This window comes from Scomber japonicus, chromosome 5, assembly GCF_027409825.1.
Source record: "Scomber japonicus isolate fScoJap1 chromosome 5, fScoJap1.pri, whole genome shotgun sequence".
In the NCBI taxonomy this organism is placed as follows: domain Eukaryota; kingdom Metazoa; phylum Chordata; class Actinopteri; order Scombriformes; family Scombridae; genus Scomber; species Scomber japonicus.
In genome coordinates, this window is record NC_070582.1 from 34,518,318 (window position 1) to 34,538,882 (window position 20,565).

The window sequence follows — 20,565 nt, forward strand, 5'->3', positions numbered from 1 at the left end:
TAAGGACCGGAGTTAGAGACTATAAGGACCAGAGTTAGAGTATAGACAGATGATAGGAGATAAAGGGAGAGAGAGATTTGGTGGTGTAGGATGGGTGGTGATGACAGACAGCAAAGCTCCATCGCTGGTACCAATATAACCACAGACATTACAGTCATGGTATTTCAATATTCAGTATTTCTATATTTTTCAAAATGTATGTATGTATGTTTTCTGATCAAATGAATTACATCTCTGTTCCTCTGTGTGTTGTCTCCTAGAATCCAGCATCATGAAACTGAGTCCTCAACAAGCTCCACTCTATGTAAGTATCCTCCATTATCACCATGACAACTTATTTCCATCTGATCCTAAGAAATAAAACACCTTAGAAATAACTCAAACAGGTGGCAGGAGTGTGTGTTGTGAGCACACAGCTATGCATCTACTCTCACACACTAAACAATGACCCACTTATAAAGAAGAGTTCCATAGAGGTCACACACTCCTCAAAAGTTCTACTGAAACAATTCATTATCCACTTCACTGCTGTGTATCTACACCATGCATTTCATATTCCTTCATGCAAATTCCACTGTGCTGCACACACATGCTGTACATGTTAATGCCAGTTAGTGTTTAATGTCTAATACAGACAGATGACTTTGAAGTGTGCGTCAGCTGTGAGCTAAAATCTGTTTCTCTTTTTAGTTCTTTTATCAGTTCAGGACCTGAGATAGAACTGCCAACCATATGTTCTCTCTCTCTCTCTCTCTCTCTCTCTCTCTCTAAAAATGATGAATAGTATCTAATGGATGTTGCAAATATACAGCCTGCATTTATAGCAGACACACATCTGACAGTAACAGTGACACATAAGTATACTTAGATTTCTGATTACACCACACTAAGCAGCTATTGGATAGTTTGTGTCTTGAGGTGGGTGTAAGTGAGGAGAGGTACGCCCACATGTACAGTTTTCTACTTTAAAAAGACAGTAGAATGTTTCAGAAAAAGTAGAGCTCAAATCAACAACCTTCCACTATAATTGCAGACTGCACCTTTAAGTTATATTTCAGCTGCTGTTCAAACTATGTCACTTTACATCCCATAAATAAAGCATCAAGTGTTCCCTTTTGTCACTACCAAAACAACCAAATTTCACCATATGTTTTGGTTGTGACAAAAATAGATATTTTTGAGTCTATCTCAAAGATGCTACATGGTTAGTTAGAACACTTCTGAACACTGGTACACACATGAAAACTATATTTTCTAAATGCTCCACATGCAGACATGAGAAAGAGGGGGGCAGACATACTTCCTGATCATAAATGGAGGGGTGTGGCTTAAATCAGTCTCAGTCCACAGACTAAAATGTTCAGTGTTTCGGTGATGAAATAAAAATTGGGGACAGCACTTTTTACATTAATATGTATTTTTTTGGACTTTACTTTCAAAAATAGATTAAAAAAAGATATTTCGTGAAACAACTATGGATTTTTTTTTTTTTTTTTTTTTTTAAACTTTTACAAGATTACAAGACTGGTCCATAAGTGAAAAGAGAGAAGCACAGCACTCAAACAATATAAAGGTCCATCTGTCAGATTCCCATAATGTCATATTTCAAACATGTGCCCAGTTAGTTCAGGTCCAAATTTTATTTAACTCCAAGACGTTCCAATGGTTCCTTCCATTTCTGCTGAAAAGTATGAATCCTCCCATTGATGTAATGTCCCAATTTTTCAAGAGTCACAACCTCGGATACAGGGGACTCCATATAAGAACAGATGGAGGGTCATCTCCGACCCACTTCACCATGATTGCTTTCCTTGCCAACATTAAGAGAGATTGAATTACTTCTTCATGTTGGGGACAAGCAAACATATAAGTGGGTTTGCTGACACCTGTTGTCCTATTGCAACACTAATGTTTGCACATATCGCCCTCCAGAATACCTGAATTGTATTGCATTCCCACAGGCAATGCAACCTAGTACCTGTGTGACTTTTACATTTGGGACAATTTGGTGAAACTCCTGCTGTATATTTACTATAAATATATGGCGATATATAGATATTGTGTAGGATATGATATTGTAATTCTTTATATCTGTTGCAAATTGAGATTCTGGAGGGTAATCGCAAGATGTCATTCCACATATCGTCACTTATCACACATTTCAGTAAAGTACACCATGATGTCTTAAGCCATGCCATTTTATCCTCATCCAAATTTAACATTTCTGAATAAAATTTCGACACAATTTTCTTTTGCTCTTTGTGGTTCAGAAAAAACATCTCTAATGGACAAGAATCGTTAAGAATATTCTAGTGAGTTGGTTTTTGTCTGACCTGTAAGTATTTATAATGATCATTCTTGGATATGTGGTACTGAGTTTTCAGTGATTCAAACGTTCTGAATCTCCCCTTCTCAAAGAGATCATGAATTCCATTAATGCCTACTCTTTGCCAAGATGTAAGATTTGGACCTAACCCCTGTGATCATAGCTCTGGGTTTCCCTCCAATGTTTTTAAAATATCGAGTGGGTGAGTCTCATGGAATATTTTCCTCAATTTCCTCCATGTCCACAGTACGTTTACTATCAAGGGGTTGTTCCTAGCAATGTGTGGCATTTCATTTAGGTGTTTGTCTAATAAGTTCATAGGAGAGAAGGGTTTGCACATTGTTACCTCTAGGTCAAGCCAAGGAGAGTATGAATGTTCATTCACCCATGAAGAAATAATTCTGGCTAGTATGGAAATTGCATAGTATTCTACATTTGGTAAACCCCATCCACCTCCTTCTTTTGGCAGTTGTAATGTCTCAAACTTCACTTTGGGTTTCGTTCCAGCCCAAATGAAGTCTGATATAATTTTATTGATTGCCTTTATGTCCTTTGATGTAAGAAGTACAAATAGCATTGATATAGGATATAATATTTTTGGAAGGACTGTCATCTTGATAAGGTTAATTCTGCCCAGAAATGAGATGGGAAGTTTCTTCCATCTTGTTAATGTTTCTTTGAGGGGTTTACATTTTCCGCATAGAGCTGATTCATTTGGGGAGTAATTTTGACTCCTAAATAATTAAACCCCGACGGGGACCAACGAAAAGTCTTCACATAAGCCGATTCAGTACTATCATTGTTATTTAGGGGCATCATTTCTGATTTATCGAAGTTTACTTTATAGCCGGATATCAAACCAAACTCTGTGATACACTCTATTAGGGCTGGTAATGATCTAGTTGGGTCTGTTAGTGTCAAAAAGGACATCATCAGCGTAAAGTAAAATTTTATGTTGTTTCGTGCCAATATCAACTCCCTGAATATTTGGATTTTGTCTGATGGCCATTGCCAAGGGCTCCATGGCCAGGTCGAATAGGATAGGAGACAATGGGCTTCCTTGAGCGGTGCCTCTTGCTAGATTAAAAGGAGCAGATAACAGACCATTTGTCAAAACTGACGCTGAGGGTGCTTTATATAACAGTTTAATCCACCTCAGAAAATTTGACCCAAATCCAAATTTTTTCATGACATCAAACATGTATTCCCATTCAATTCTATCGAACGCCTTTTCGGCGTCCATAGAAATAACAGCACTCTGTATTTGGTAAGAGTTAAGGCAGTGAATAATATTAAAAAGACGTCTTGTGTTGCAAAAAGAGTTTCTACCCTCAATAAAACCTGTCTGGTCCGCATCCACAATAGAGGTCATAACATGTTCAAGCCATGTTATGGGCCAATATCTTCGATAGTATTTTATTGTCTACTCCAAGAAGGCTAATTGGCCTATATGAGGAGCATAGCTCTGGGTTTCTGTTTTTCTTTATTAGTGTTATGTTGGCTCTATACATTGATTCTGGAAGTCTAGAATCTTCAAATGACTTAAGACCCTCAGCAGCAAATTGCAAATTTTCCCTTTCATCACTTTAAAAAATTCAACTGGGAAGCCATCCTCTCCTGGAGTGTGGAGATGGCTTCATCTACTTCTAATTGTGAAATAGGAGATTCCAATAATTTTGCTTGATCTTCTGATATTTGTGGGAAAATCAATTTGTCTAAGAAATGACGATCTATCCAGCATTGGGCATAATGCACAGTTAAAATCGCCCGCTATTATCATATTAGGACAATCCATATCAGCTAGTTGACTGAGTAAAGATGCATAAAATGCATCGTCTTGGACATTAGGAGCGTAGATATTACCCAGCAAAATATCTTCACCATGTAACACATCTTTAATTAGAATGTATCTCCCTTCAGTATCTTTACAGGATGATGTTACTGTGAATGGCAGATTTTTATGTATTAGAGTGATCACACCCCTCTTACTAGTTGAATGTGATGAGAAAAAAATTTGACCGACCCATTCCCTATGATATTTTTTGTGCTCCTCATCACTAAGATGTGTTTCTTGTAGGAAACCTATTTGAATCTTATCTTTTTTAAGAGAGTTCAGGACAGATTTCCTCTTTATCACGTTGTTAGAGCCTCTGATATTCCACGTACTTATCTTAATGTACATCAACAAAAGGTTGTGCGAAAAATCGCGTGCTGCATGCAACTTTAACCATTAAACATAAGATGGACCAGTTTGTAGCTTCAGGTGAACAATTAGCATTTTTGAACTTAGGACTGAGTTCCAAGCATGAACATAACCAAAAGCTTGGAATCATCAACAACTTAACACATGAAGCAAACATGGAAAAGAGAGAGAAAGAGAAAAAAGGAAGAAAAAAAAGAAAAACTAATCTAGATGATTAACTTATGTAGTTGTACCTTTACCTTGTATAAAGTACAGCTGTGGGGGTCAATTGATCAACAAGAGTACAGACCTCCCTCACTAGATTGCTATTGTGATACCAGTGTTTGTTTGTTGTTTTTTTAGTTTGTTTTTTGTTGTTGTAACATTAAGGATTAACAGGATAAGTCTCGAGATGCATCATGAACTGCGTATTTTATACCGCATTCATACCTGTAGCAATCATAGTCCATCTGGCCTCCAGGCTAGGGGGTCACTTGGATGAGGGCAATTTGTTGATGTAGTCGTTAATTTCCTCCAAGGTCGAGAAGGCAGAGCTGGAACCATCAGGGCGGAAAACCTTGATGACAGCCGGATATAAGAAGGAGTACCTGATCCCAGCATCTCTCAACAATTTGCGGGCGTTTGCCGACTCTTTCCTCCTCCTCACAACCTCCATGGAGAAATCTTGATAGAAAGACACATTCCCACCGTCGACTTTTATCGTACCTTTGTTCCTCGCCACATACAGGATCCTCTGTCTTTCGGTGTAGTTATGCAGCCTCACCAGGACGGCTCTTGGACCCTCTTTGCCGGCGAGTCTCATCCGCGGTCCCGTACGTTGGGCTCTCTCCATCTGAATGCGATCATTAGGCATATTCAAGACGTCTGGTATCCACTTTTCAAAAAAGTCGACTGGTGTTTTGCCCTCCGTGCCTTCTTTCAACCCCACGATCCTTACGTTCTGTCGTTGACTTTGATTTTCAAAGTTTTCCAGGCGTTCCTGAACTTTCTTTAGCTGGGTCTCCAGAGCTCCCACCCGAGGCATGACAGTAGCCGACTCGTCTTCCAGATCGGAGACCCGCTGCTCTACCGTCCCCATCCTCTCAATTAAGCCATCCAGTTTTTCAGCCACTTAGCTGACAGGCTTTATTATGTTAGCTAGTTTACTGTCCAGCATCTTCTCTATATTGGCAGTGACACTCTCCACAATCAGTTTGTCCCGGTGTGCACTTGACTCTCCGTATTCGGCCTCACGTGTATCCTCCTCCGGACCAATATATCAATGTGTTTTTTTGTTGGGGGATTGCACTTTGGGTAGAATGGTAAGGATTTATCGCCTCACATTAGAATAGCTATGAGCTGTTCTTGAAGCAGAAGTTCTCTGCTTCAAGACCCTCTCCAATGAGTGTTTAAAAAAACCTACATTTCAGCATCAGTTGAAACAAAAACACCCGGCAGGGGATGAAAAATCAGAGAAGACCATCATGCAGTGAGCTGCTGTTGAACACTGTTTTTGGCTTCATAGCACATTGATCATGCTGAGAAACTGAACACTACTGGAGAAGATTTGATTCCATCAGCCACCAAAGACATTGTTAAACAATTGCCTGATGAGGATGCTCCCCAGAAAATCAATGTTTTACCACTCTGATAATTCCCTCAGCTGACACATTGGTCACATGACTCAGGACAAGTCCACTCAAGTCTTAAAGCAGGTGAGAGACACAGAATATTTGGCTCTTGGGCTGAATGAGAACAGAAACTCACCGTAAAGCTCCATAAAGCTGATCATTCTCTGTATGAGACACAAACACATTACACACTGACTCATACACTGTTATTCTAAAACTTTACACTTTAAACAACATGCTTGCAGTGTTAACAGTGTATGCTCAGACATCATACTGTTTTCACTAAATGATGAGCTTGTTTTTGTGTAAAAGGTAAAAGAATGAAAAGCATTCATATTCTCTATCATAGTGAGTTAAAGTTTTGTGTTTTTACTTCTTCAGTGAAGCTTGGCCCCATTTTTTTGTGCGAGCTGCACCTCACCCTGTTTTTAGCATCTGTGCGCTGCCTCTTGTTAAAGGCAATAAACTCAGAAGCACAATAGCTCCAAACTTTGCCTTCAGGAGTAAGGAGTGAGTAAGCATGTTTTGAACTAATCACATGTTCTTCCAGAGTAGCGAAAGGTTCCAATTTAAAATCATTGTTTACATTCAGTGATATGTGAATGTAGCATTGTGTCATGTTCCCCTGCACAGCACCTGAGCTGAATACCAATCAAAGTATGAATGTTGATGTTATGAGTGTTTCCAAACAGTGGAGCATCTGTAACTGCTCAAGCAGGAAATGTGAACCATGCCTATCTTCATTGTATATGACTGTGACTGAGAGAGACAGATCCTCATTCTGTGTGTGTGTGTGTGTGTGTGTGTGTGTGTGCGCGCGCGCATATGTGTGTGTGAGTGTGTGTGTGTGTGTGCGTGTTAGTGTGTGCATGTGTGTGTGCGCGCGTGTGTGCGCGGGTGTGCGCGGGTGTGCGCGTGTGAGTGCGTGTGAGTGCGTGTGTGTGTGTGTGTGTGTGCACAATCTGAAACATTCCTGTGAGCTATTGTTAGCCTGTGTGTGTGTGTGTGTGTGTGTGTGTGTGTGTGGGCGTGGCTGTTAACAGACTTTTAACTGCATGTTCAGCAAGAAATGTGTGTGTTGTGTCATGTTTCACACGGGAGGGAGAAGAAAATCAGCTGAGAAGAGAGTAATTACACACACACACACACACACACACACACACACATTCCCCATTAAAGGCTTTTTTATTATTGATAACATCGTTTATGAATCAGCCTGAAGCAGACAGAAATGTAGAGTCTATGCTGAGCTAATGCTACACTGTAGAGCAAATGCTAACATTTCTGAATTAGCAGTGTACTGTTGGGAATGTATTATGGTATGGGAACATGGATAATGTTCAAATAAAGACTGTAAAAGACTGAAACAATCTGATTATTGAGTACTAATATAAAGTGGAAAAATGAATCAGCAACTATTGATAATAATTATCAAATAATAATGAATTGAATTTTTATGCATCAGTTCCCTCTTAATGTTTGATTTGATCTCTCATACATGATAGTATCTGAATATGAAAACATTTGAAGACATCATCTTTGTCTTTCGGGAAATTATAGAAGGAATTTTCACTAGTTTCTGACCCTTTAATAGACAGAACAATAAATAATAATAATAATAATAATAATAAATACATTATTTTTGGATAGGGACAGTGCACATTGATTAACATGAATATTTAAACATCTCTATAAACATGCCGGATTATAGCAAAGCTGCTAATTTGCATCTGTAAATCCATTTATTAATAAAATCATCAGCAAATGGATGTAATGTAACAGTTTCATGTTCTAGTTTCTGCTCTCTCATAGTTAACTTTGATGCAGTGTGCTGCATGTGTTGATGGAGAGAGCTGTTACATGTGAGGAATCTCAGCAGAGTTTATATGGGTTTTTATATGTTATTTATATGCTTTTTAAAGTGAGATTAATGCATGAAAAGCATGAATCACAAAGCCTGAACAGATCAATGGAAAATCATGGTAAAGTGTTTGTATTATGTGATAGTTGAGTCACACGTTTTCACTCCTTAAATCAAATTCCAGCCTCATGTAGTTTATTGTGAAGGTTTATGTGTGTGTGAGCTAACATGAGACAGGAAGCACACATCATTTCTTAACTGGAAGTGGAAATCTTCAGTTAAGATGTCATACAGACATTTTTTTAAAGCTTGTGCTATTGTTAATAATGATGCATAAGAGATTCACAAACCTCTGCTATATAGAAACACATGCAGATGATGAAGATTTGATATTTCTATTTTTGTTGATGATAAAAGTGGCAGGTCATCCACAAATCACAGAGTTGCCAGTTTGATCTCCTCCACATGTCATAGTGTCCATGAGCAAGGCACTGAACCCTAACTCCACACAGTGTAAATGAGCTGCTGCTCTACGGGTTAAGTGAATCACTTAGTTGTTGTACCACACACACACATCAGTCAGTTCAACACACTCCACTGAACTTTGCTCTAACTTGTGTGACTTGATATGACATGAACACTGGCTAAACACTCTGAACATGTTAGACACTTATTGGGCCATTCAACTGAATGGATGCCATTGGCTTGTTGTGACACTTCTAAGTAAAAATATATAGAGATTTTATTTTATGATTTGACATTTTTGGGTACTGAATATAATACCACATATATTTGACTATTCAAAATATGTATTGGTCAATCTCTGGTATCTTAATTTAATTTTTTACAAGGTTTCTATGCATTTTTCCTAGTCCTGTTATTAAACTGTCATTTAAAAAGCACATGTACTAGTAGGTGAACCATTTTCTTTTTTCCCAACAAGAAAGTGTTTGTTTTACAGAAATGATTGGTTACATGTTCAAACTATTTATATTTATGACTAAGAAATCACTATATGCAAACCAGTTGCAATTTTGTCATTTTGAAAGAGACCCAAACCTCATCAATTATGATCATGTAGTTTATTAAACAATTCTATAAAAGATGAATTAATCAATCAATCAATCTTTACTTGTATAGCACCAAATCACAACAAAAGTCATCTCAAGGCACTTTACACATAGAGTGGGTTCTAAACCGAACTCTTCAGGTTTTAATTTAAAGACACCCAACATTCCTACATGAGCAGCACTTGGTGACAGTGGCAAGAAAAAAACTCCCTTTTAACAGGAAGAAACCTCAGAACCAGACTCAGAGTGGGAGAACATCTGCCTCAACCAGTTGGAGTAGAGAGGACAGAGAGGAAGGAGAGGAGAGAGAAGCACAATGAAAAATGGAATATAAATGAGTCTCAAATAGTCAGAGCATAAATAAAATGTGATCTCTTCATTTGGGCTGGTAGCTTTGGAATGGCCTGTGCTGTAATGACTCACTATGTGAAACATTTGTACAAGGTGTGATTCACTGACAGCAACCTACAGCCATCCAAAGAAGAACAATGAAGATATGATGAATGATGTCATGAATTAGAACAGTGTTTTATCACTTTTCTGCCCTGTTGTATTATGGGATGTTTAACGTGACAGATACAGTCAAATAACCATTCCATCTGTCTGTGTGTGTGTGTGTGTGTGTGTGTGTTACACCTATTAAATCCACATCTGAACTATTTACCTATCTATTTATCTACAGCAGCTTTCATACATAGTGGTGCAATTCAAAGCTTTAAATGTGACAAACGGATGAGACAGACAGTAAAACAATGTACACAAAAACCATACATGATAAAAGTGAAATAATAAAACTATGAAACAATGATCAATAAAAGCATCAGGATATTTCCCGGGAGAGAAATCATCAGTAGCTGATTCTTTGTGTGCATTCATTTCTTAACAACGTGCTAATACTACATACTATTGACTTCACTCTGCTGCTCACTGTGTCTTAATGGATTCAACTGCAAGTCTTGTCTTGACTGGGATCTGTGTGCAAAGGTCTTAATGGGATAAAGTGATCCTGTACATTCTGCAGTGGAGAGAAGGTGTGTGTGTGCACATGTAGAGTTAATAACACTGCACGTGTCTCTTCTCAGGGAGAGTGTATGTTGACTGTTCAGCTGGAGGATGAGGATGTGGGAAAGGAGGATGAAGAGGAGGTGGAGTTCTATCTTTTATTCTTGGGGTCCACCCAGAGACATCTATCCAGCACACTGCGAGTCAGTCATGTGACACTGCAGGCCGTGTGTCCAGGTACGTCAGTCGCGCACACACACACACACACACACACACACACACACACATTCAGTGTAGACTTCCAAAGAGAAAAACATTTCTAAAGTATGAAAAATTGTAAAGAAGTTTGTATGTTGAAGAAGAACCATGACTAGCATACAGACTTACAATAGAGCTTATTCAATATGAAAATCAGCTACATGTTTGTATCAAGTTTTCAGCGTCTGTAATATATAATATATAATATATAATATATAAGCAGTATTAAGTTTCAATAAATGTATTTCTAAAAAAGGTGTAGAAAGCATTTCAACCATTTAGATTTGAATTGTGGAGCTAGGCTTCACAAACTGTGTTTCACGAGCAAGGAACACATCACCAACGAGATACGTTTTAACAGATTTATTGACAGAATTTGAATGAATTGTGTATTCTTGATGCGGAACGATTCTTGATACAGTGATTCTTGATGCGGTGTGGGGAGGTCGGACGAAGGATCCGCCGCTGCGCCCGGGCAGTGATGAACCCCCAGGAACCTATAAGAGAGGAGAGAAGAACAGAAGAGAGGGCGGGGGGGGGGAGGGAAACTCGAAAGCGAGAGTGAACGAGGGGGAAGCTGTTAGGTCTGTTTATATAGGAGCCGGAAGGGGTGTAATTGGTGTGTGTTCCCGCTCCTGAAACTGCGCTTATCAAGCTTCGATTCAAGATTTCTGTGTTCAGGATTTAGTGGGCGGGTCTGAAAATCTTAAACCCGCCCCTGCTGCTGTAGCTATGAATACATTCAGCACACACTACTACTACTACAGTCTACAGTTAGCCGACGAGCTATTCACCAAGCTAGCCACCGAGTTAGCCGCCAAGCTAGCCACTGAGCTAGTAGCCGAGCAAGCCGCTGAGCTAGTAGCAGAAAGCTCTCAGACCTACCGTCCATGTGTCGGGTAGAGGTGGTGACTTTGATTGACAGGTGACACTTGGTAGGGGGCGGGGTTTCAGCGAACTCGGTGGGCACTCCCACATGGACTAAGTTTTACACAACTTTGAAGCCTAATTTCATATATTTGGCGATTTTTGGATGGTTAACAACACACTTTTCTGTGGTATGTCAAACTCAGAATACATATTTATTCTTACTTCTCGCAGTCACAGTCATACTATCTCGCATCATATTGTGATTAATGGGACAGCTTTTTAATACACAGGTTGTAATGTATAGAGTTAGAAGTGATCAGTCTGATGTGTGTAGACGTTTGACAATATTAGACAATGAGCAGATTGTCAGAGAAGTGACTGATGATTTTCATATCTGAGACCAACAAATCATTGTGTGCTGTCTCATTTCAATAACCTGCCTCCTGTTTACACTTTGCCTCCCGCCTGTGTATTGTATGCTCTTGGCACCGTAAACCACACACACACACACACACACACACACACACACACCCACCCCAATTTCAAGGTCAGGACAACAGCAAACTGTCAAAGTGCTGTTTGCTATGAACACAGCTCTCAAGTACAGAAACAGATTTAGTAAAATTATATTGTCGTTTATGTTCTCAAAATATGATACGTATTAGTATAATAATGATTTAATTTTCATGATATTATGACTTTTTGTCTCGTGAGATCAAGATTGCAATTTTGTCTTAGAAAACTAAGAGTTAAGGTACTTTATTCTCAAAATATTTCAATTTTATGTTATTGAACATCTCAACCATTTGGATATGTATGTTGAGAATTAACATTTGAGAAAAAAGTTACCATATTTTATATAGTATGTCATGTTCAATAATTCTTGAAATACAGTACAACACCTTTTTTCTCTAAGCTTCTTCTAAGTATTCTTCTAATATCTTGACTTTTTCTCTTGAAATGTCTTCAAAGGATGAAATCATCTTTTAATGTTAAACATCATGTTAAAGTAACAGCAGTGATTGGAAATAAATGGTATATTTCAAAATATAAAGATTTTGCCAGTAGTTACAGGAAGAACTGTCAATAAGTAGTTGTATAGTGAGGGCATGGTTGATATGTCCATGTCAACCATCAGCTGAGTGTTGCTTGTGGTACGAGATATTTCCATATTTGACTATTGAGAAATGTTGAACTGCTGGTCAGGCACACCTGCATGTTAATAACAGACATTCCACAGCATGTCTGTCCACACTGTGACGTCAAATAAATATCACACTTACTGGGTTTGTGTCTGTAGAATTTGGTACTGTGTGATGATTCAGACTCTCAGCAGACTATTGCTGCAGTCTGGACTTGATTTAAACCTTTTTATTGTTGTGGCAGTCTTTCAGCTGTACAGGGCAACTCACCACTTCACCCAATATTAGTAGTGGGAAACGTCAGAGTTGGTCTGTTGTGGTGGTGACCACACCAAACTCTGATGTAGCATTGCTAGCACTACATCAGTGTTGTGCACATGGCTCTGGCAGAGAAGCCTGGCCAGGCAGTGACAGCAGCCTGTAAGTGGCAGTGACAGCAGCCTGTAGGTGGCAGTGACAGCAGCCTGTAGGTGGCAGTGACAGAGTGACAGCAACCTGTAGGTGGCATACATACAAAGTGATCATACATCGCTCAATTGTAATAAAAATAAATAAATAAATAAAATTGCTCAATTGTCAACATAGATTCACACGGGTTGTTTGTTACAAATTTCAGAATACAGACAGACAGATAGATAGACACGTTTTTAACAAATCATTTGAAAGATTTCAGAGAATAATTCTACTTGGAAACTGTGGAGTACCTCTTACCTCCATAGATATACGTGCACTACTGCCTCTGCTAGCCCTGTACCAAGATGGCGGCGCTTTAGGCACGCCTCTCCACAGTCAATGCGGCGTCTACGTATATATGTCTATGGTGACAGCAACCTGTAGATGGCAGTGACAGCAGCATGTAGGTGGCAGTGACAGCAGCCTGTAGATGGCAGTGACACCAGCCTGTAGATGGCAGTGACAGCAGCCTGTAGGTGGCAGTGGCAGTGACACAGTGTCAGCAGCCTGTAGGTGGCAGTAACAGCAGCCTGTAGATGGCAGTGACAGCAGCCTGTAGGTGGCAGTGACACAGTGACAGCAGCCTGTAGGTGGCAGTGACACAGTGACAGTAGCCTGTAGATGGCAGTGACAGCAGCCTGTAGGTGGTAGTGACACAGTGACAGTAGCCTGTAGATGGCAGTGACAGCAGCCTGTAGATGGCAGTGACAGCAGCCTGTAGGTGGCAGTGACACAGTGACAGCAGCCTGTAGGTGGCAGTGACAGCAGCCTGTAGGTGGCAGTGACACAGTGACAGCAGCCTGTATATGGCAGTGACAGCAGCCTGTAGATGGCAGTGACACAGTGACAGCAGCCTGTATATGGCAGTGACAGCAGCCTGTAGATGGCAGTGACACAGTGACAGCAGCCTGTAGATGGCGGTGACACAGTGACAGCAGCCTGTAGGTGGCAGTGACACAGTGACAGAAGCCTGTAGATGGCGGTGACACAGTGACAGCAGCCTGTAGGTGGCAATGACTTGGAGTTACTCTGTCTGCCAGGGACACACACACTCCTCATCAGACTACTAGTGACAAACTCTAGGGTCCAGAGATTTAGCCTGGTCTTAGACTAAGACAAGATTCAGTGAAAATCTTGGACTAGACTTACTACCTGCCCGGGTAAAGCATTGGTGTAGTCAGTATTTCGCTTCCCTGCCTACTGCACTGCTCAGAGCAGTAGCAGTTTCCTGCCTGGCTTTTTGTGCGATGAGAACAGTGTGTGTTTAAAGCACTAAGACATTCCTCACTAATGGATTAGATGGATAGAGAGACGGAAACATTTACAGCTTCTGAAGGCACTGCACTAGACCTGTTGTCAGGATTAACAGCAGGCCTTTATGCTTCTTGTCAGACTATTAAGGCAACATGTGGAACCATTTTGATTCTATTCAAAGAGTCCATCTGAAGAATTTGAACATCACATGCATAAATAAGAAACAATTAAAAAGTCAATCCTCTACCAAACACATCTGACCTGATACTCTCTTAAATAGGTGGAACTAAAGTGGCTAAAACAGAAGTTTTATAATTATAGATGAGTCATGGTGAATCATTAACATTGTAGTTGTTCCACATTATCACAGTCTGTCAGCTACAATGTAGTGATTAGAATAGATGAAAAAAAAACTCCCTTTTAACAGGAAGAAACCTCAGAACCAGACTCAGAGTGGGAGAACATCTGCCTCAACCAGTTGGAGTAGAGAGAACAGAGAGGAAGGAGAGGAGAGAGAAGCACAATGAAAAATGGAGTATAAATGATAGCTGAGTTTCAAATAGTCAGAGCATAAATAAAATGTGATCTCTTCATTTGGCCTGGTAGCTTTGGAATGGCCTGTGCTGTAATGACTCACTATGTGAAACATTTGTACAAGGTGTGATTCACTGACAGCAACCTAACAGCCATCCAAAGAAGAACAATGAAGATATGATGAATGATGTCATGAATTAGAACAGTGTTTTGTCACTTTTCTTTGTGTATGTTTGAGCCCTGTTGTATTATGGGATGTTTAACCTGACAGATACAGTCAAATAACCTTTCCATCTGTCTGTGTGTGTGTGTGTGTGTGTGTAGCCCATAATGTGTGTGAGCAGGTCTTGGTGACATTATGTTTGGCTCGGCCTGGAGGACCAGTGGACACACACTCGCAGGAGAGCTTCTGCTTTGTTCAGGTAACTGATGTAGTGAACTTCTGCACACTCCATGCTCTTGTGTACACATGTAATATATGTAGTTCATCACTTTTGTCCTAACTTTTACTATGGCATGTCTCATCATATTCATCATGTGACAGTCAGTAATGGATGGATGATCTCATCTCAAGTATGAAAACTTCATCAAACCATATAAAACAATCATAGTCACTTTATATCAGAATGTCTCTTTCAGTATTTAATCATTTTAACAACTTATGGAAGTTACAACTAAAACAGTTTGTTTTGATCAGATAATAAATAATCTTCACTATTGTAATATCAGTATTTTAGGTCCTTTCAGTTCAACTGGTATTTTGGGGGTTTTTTATTGCTTGTGTACTTATTATTCATTGTTCTTTACTCTTTTTTATTGACGCTTTTACTGTCCATATTGCTGCTGCAATATTGCACAATTTCCCCATTGTAGGACTAATAAAGGAATATCTTATCTTCTAATGTTGCTCTTGTGAAATGACAGTATGGATATAAGAAGATAAAATGACATGTTGTTAACAAGAAAAGTTGAATAATTTCATATTATTCATTTTCACAAGGAATGTCATAATAACATGAAAAGTATCTGAATGTGTGAAAAGAATTCTCATTATAACAGGAAGACATTGTTGTCATGGTGACAGCAATGAGCTGCTGTAAGTATGACAAAGCAGTTCAAATGTGTACTTCTCATGAACGCTGAAATCATTCCTGCACTTGAAGGCACCACACAGTTATCTGAGAGGCCTTCAGAATAATGATGAGTGTGTGTGTGTTTGTGTTTGTGTTTGTGTGTGTTTGTGTGTGTTTGTGTGTGTTTGTGTGTGTGTGTGTGTGTGTGTGTGTGTGTGTGTGTGTGTGTGTGCGTGCAGGACCTGGCTCTCGACATGGCCCACTTCCTGCTTGACAATACAGCTCCACAGGAAGCACTATTATTGGATGATGAGCAGGTATGAGGGTGGCTTAAAATAGTTGCATATAGAAAGTAACATTGTAAAATGTGCTGATATTATTGTTTAGACAAGGCCCACCAACAATTTGTGCTTTCATTTGAATACTGCTTCATTTATACAGAAAGGGTTTTAGAAGGGAGAGAGACCTTAGCAGAAAGTAGTGTATTCAAGTGTACTACTATTATACTTATTTTATACTAAAACTGAGACAGTATACTTGAAGTTTACTTTTTATATACTATATTTTATATACTTAAGAATAGTATAGTGACTTACTTGGCTTATACTGAACAGTATAAAGAAAAGTCTAAGACTAAGTACACTAATACTAAGACTTACATTATACTTTAATACTAAAGCTTATACTTGTACTTTAGTATACTTTTTACTTCTTTCTGCCACAAAGTACTAATACTTAGTATATCTTGATCCAAGTACAGAATAAGGTCAAGTCATTGACTCGTGCTTACACTTAATTTAGCAGAATAAAAATATTTTTCACTACACACATTAACTTTGAGGTTTTACCCCTGTTATAAACTTATATAGTATAGAACTAGTACAATGGCACTATATAGAAGAGTGTACTTGTGCTATACTTTAAGTATACTTCAATAAACTAAAATGTGGACTAGAAGTATATACCACTAGTAGTATATAGATGAGTGTACTTGTTGTATACTTAAAGTGTACTTTCGTAAACTTGAAAATGTTCCAATTTAGTCCGAAGAGGTATTAAATTAGTATACTTTCTAGTACACTACAAGTACATGGTCCGTAGTATACTTGCTATACTTATACTTACACTCAAGCATACAGTACTTAATAAAATGAACTTCAAGTATACTATGTTTTGCTAAGGGAGGCCATGAAAGAAAAAACAATAACACAGCTGTCTGTATTTTGTGTCTGTCAGATTCCGTTGAAAGAGTGTGAGAGGTTGGATCAGAGCTTGGCGCTGGCCTTGAAACACCTCACTGTGTACCACCAGAGGACTGCACCAAGACTGCACACACACACACTGACAGATGTGGGCAGACACATGGATAGCCAGACAGTGCCACACACAGTGACAGACACACACACACACACAGACACAGACAGACACAGTACAGAGACACGGCTGGACAACTGCAGTGGTGAGTTCACTTCACTGGCCTCATGTCTACCAATGATATGTGAATAATCTCTTCTTGTAGGGATAGAAGTAAGCAAATTCCTCAAATGTTTATTGGACTTGTTAATTAATCATCAAGAAATCAACATGTTTAATTTAGTAAATGTGCTTCAAGAAAAGATTAAATAAACATACAATTCTGAAAACAAAGTAATTCTTTTACTTAAAATGTCATTATTTTGAGAATGTCCAGACAGAATGTTCAATATTCTGCCTGACAACCACCAGCTGTCACTGGAGGACATAACTTAGATGAGACTGAGCATGCAGAATATTATTAATACATTATCAATAGAAAGAGCTGTGGCTCTCAGTAGCTGTTACTAATGAACCAGTTGTCTCCTGCTGGTTTGAGGTTAGATAATAAACAGATGTACCAGACAGATTCAAATCAGGATCATTGTGGTCACATGGTATCTGTTCTTAACTGTGTTATATATATACAATTTGGTTATCAAGGCTTTTCTCAGTGAAAGTCTATTCTCCTGCATGTTGAGTACTGAAATGCCTGCATGAATTCTTTACTTCAGTCTGTCATCTCTGTCATTTTCTGCCTCTTCATCTCTCTCATTATATTCTGTTCTGTTTTTTGGATCTCACAATCAGCAGGAAATTCTATGTCAAACATGCCAGAAACAAAGTTTCCCACTCAGTGAGCAGTTGTAAATGCTGCTCTGTTCTGGATGAAGTCTAGGCTGAAGCCTCTGAGGTGATGGATGATTATTCTGATGGCCAGTAGCACAGCTGATTAGTTTTGTTGGACCCAATAATTGCTCTCCCACTAGAAAAGCAGCCGTACACAGTACATGTTTTTATATTTATACTTATTTATTGTCATCACTTCCTTTCATACATTCTGTGCATGTACATCCTTCTACCCAGCAGTGAAAACAAGCCTCTTTTTTGTAATGTGGTTAGGTGCATCACCCAGTGATTCAACACAAATAATAAAATGAACTTATATAGCAATTAGCCAAGTAGGAAAATCAGCAACTATATTCACAGTACAGATTCAGTTTACCACAGCACATTGTGGATATTTTAAATTCATAGAAAATAAACAAATCAATTATTTTTATATTATATTACAGATATTAGATATTAGGTATTGACCCTACAAACAAACTGAGCTGCTGTGATAAATGATCAGTCAATGATGATATCATCAAATATAACACATGACATTTAATCAGGGATAGATACAGTTTGGGACACCCTTGTTGTTTTTGGTGATCAGTCCATCACTGATTAGAGACAAGGCCTCACTCTTCATGCAATTGCTTCACTTGTGCATGCTTCTCTGTTATACATGCACCTGTCATTTTAGCAATATCTCTATAGATTGTAATAACCTAAAATATCTCAACTACTATTGGATGGATTTCCAGGATATTTTGAACAGACATTCATGGTTCGAGACACTATGTCATGTCCCACTTTCCTCTAATGCTATCAACCTTTCATCAAAAATCATTTTGTCCAATACTTTATTGTTTTTTCAGGTATTTGCTGATAAAACAAACATTTCCATCAGCCTTAGCTGTATTTTCAGGAAATGTTAGCCCACTATCAAGCTAAACTAAAATTAACATGTATCTAAGCAGCTTTGCATAAGCATGATAGAACTAAAGTTAAAGTTAGCATTTAGCTTCAAGCACAGCTGTGCTTAACTACCGTCTTGTTTAATTGCTTAAAGTTTGGGGGTTAGCGCTATGTTCCCACATTACTTACTTTTTTTCTCCAAAATTAGGCCCATATGTTCTCACAGGGTTAGGGTTAGGGTTATATTTTACAACTGCATCCATTACATTACATTCACCCCCACACTCGTCTGGGTCTACAGCACCCAGTGTCACACGTGAATCTTTTCGGCCCAAGTGGGAAACAAACCCCAGTCTCCAGCATGAAAGTCAGGCATCAGCAGATTGGATAGAACTATGTGCTGTGCCATATCAGATGGATTGATCAACCCAATGAGGAGAAAAGCCTGGTCTACCTGATCTTGCGAGCACAAAAAGATGGCCCAATCAGGACAGCGTTGTGCCCACCTCAGTGCTTAATTTGTAAATTATTGCTCATGAGGGACTTTCACTAGTAGCCTCACAGAGGTACCAGGACACCCCACATGTCTGTGGGAAGGAGGGCTGTGGGAACATAGGGTCTAGATTTTAATAATCTCTTAGAAATGTGGGAACATAGACACGCTCCCAAAGTTTGACAATTAGATGTAACATCAGTCCTCATTGTTCTTAAGCTTGATAAATACATGATGAAGTCAGTATGGTCCAGGTAACACTTGAACAACCTCTCAACCTAAAAAATGTCTGAATATTGTTTTTGTTTTTTTAAACCAAATCAGTTTTTGGTAATGTTGGCTTGCTTTGGTTTAAAATGAAAAGTCTACCACACAGAACAGAACAAAACACTCCTCTGAACTTGTGATTGCTCGTCATTCCCACATCTCTCTCACCACCAGGTGTCTACCTCACATCATTCTAGCTTATCAGTTGAGTCTGCCCCCTCATTTGTTTTCTTTTTTTCTTCCTTCCAGCTCAGTCTCAGTGCCAGCAGTACTCCAGTCTGCTCCACTTGGCAGCTGGTCATGGTCTGAGGACGGTGGCATCGTTCCTCTTGCAGCAGCCAGGAGGACGGGAGGCACTGAGGCAAACCAACGCTCAGGGACAAACTCCAGCATGTCTGGCAAAGACCAGGGGACACCAGCAGCTGTTAGAGCTCTTTACACAGTGAGTACCTGATACCAGGATTTCATTCATATGGGCTTGTAAAGACCCATACTGTGTGAAAGAACTGTATTAGTTTTAATGCGATCTGAAACATGGCGCTCACACAGCTTCACACACAAAGTTTTTACTTAAATGACAGGTGCCACGATACCAAACTACCTCTTCAAAACTCTTTTGTTATTACAAGTAGCTACAATAAAGCCAGTATTCCAACTTGTTGATGTAATGACATCATACTGTTATGCACAGCAATAACAAGCATGGCTGAAGGCAGCAGTACCATTGCTACTAGCTCATGGTGGAGGACATTCCATAAATGGGAGATGTACAACAAACCACAGTTATGATCTCATTAATGGATGGGAAGAGAACAGTCAAGTCTTGAAGTTGATGTGTTGGAAGTGTAAAGATCTGAGCCACTTTGACAAAGGAAAGATGGTGATGGCTAGGGGACTAGGTCAGGATCTGCTGCTGATGGTGCCAGATACCAGAGGATACCTTCAGAGGCATTGATGGGACAGAGCTGTTTTGGGGGCAAAAGGAGGACCTACACAGTATTGGGCAGGTGGTTTTAATGTTATGGCTGATTGGTGTATTTAAGAACAGCAAGAAGACAATATAAAAAATTTATTTCATCTCATCAAGCAGAAACATCCAGTTGAGTACGA

The 20,565-nt window shown here is 39.2% G+C and overlaps 1 protein-coding gene across 1 annotated transcript in view; it reads left to right on the forward strand.

Moving 5' to 3' along the window:
- LOC128359518 (uncharacterized) overlaps positions 1-20,565 on the forward strand; it is a 122,260-nt gene that overhangs the window by 50,108 nt on the left and 51,587 nt on the right. The window contains exons 2-7 of the mRNA XM_053320010.1: positions 261-304; positions 10,153-10,309; positions 14,908-15,005; positions 15,896-15,973; positions 16,893-17,115; positions 19,705-19,897. Coding sequence (XP_053175985.1) covers positions 272-304; positions 10,153-10,309; positions 14,908-15,005; positions 15,896-15,973; positions 16,893-17,115; positions 19,705-19,897 — 782 coding nt within the window. The 5' untranslated portion in view covers positions 261-271. The remainder of the gene's footprint in view (positions 1-260; positions 305-10,152; positions 10,310-14,907; positions 15,006-15,895; positions 15,974-16,892; positions 17,116-19,704; positions 19,898-20,565) is intronic.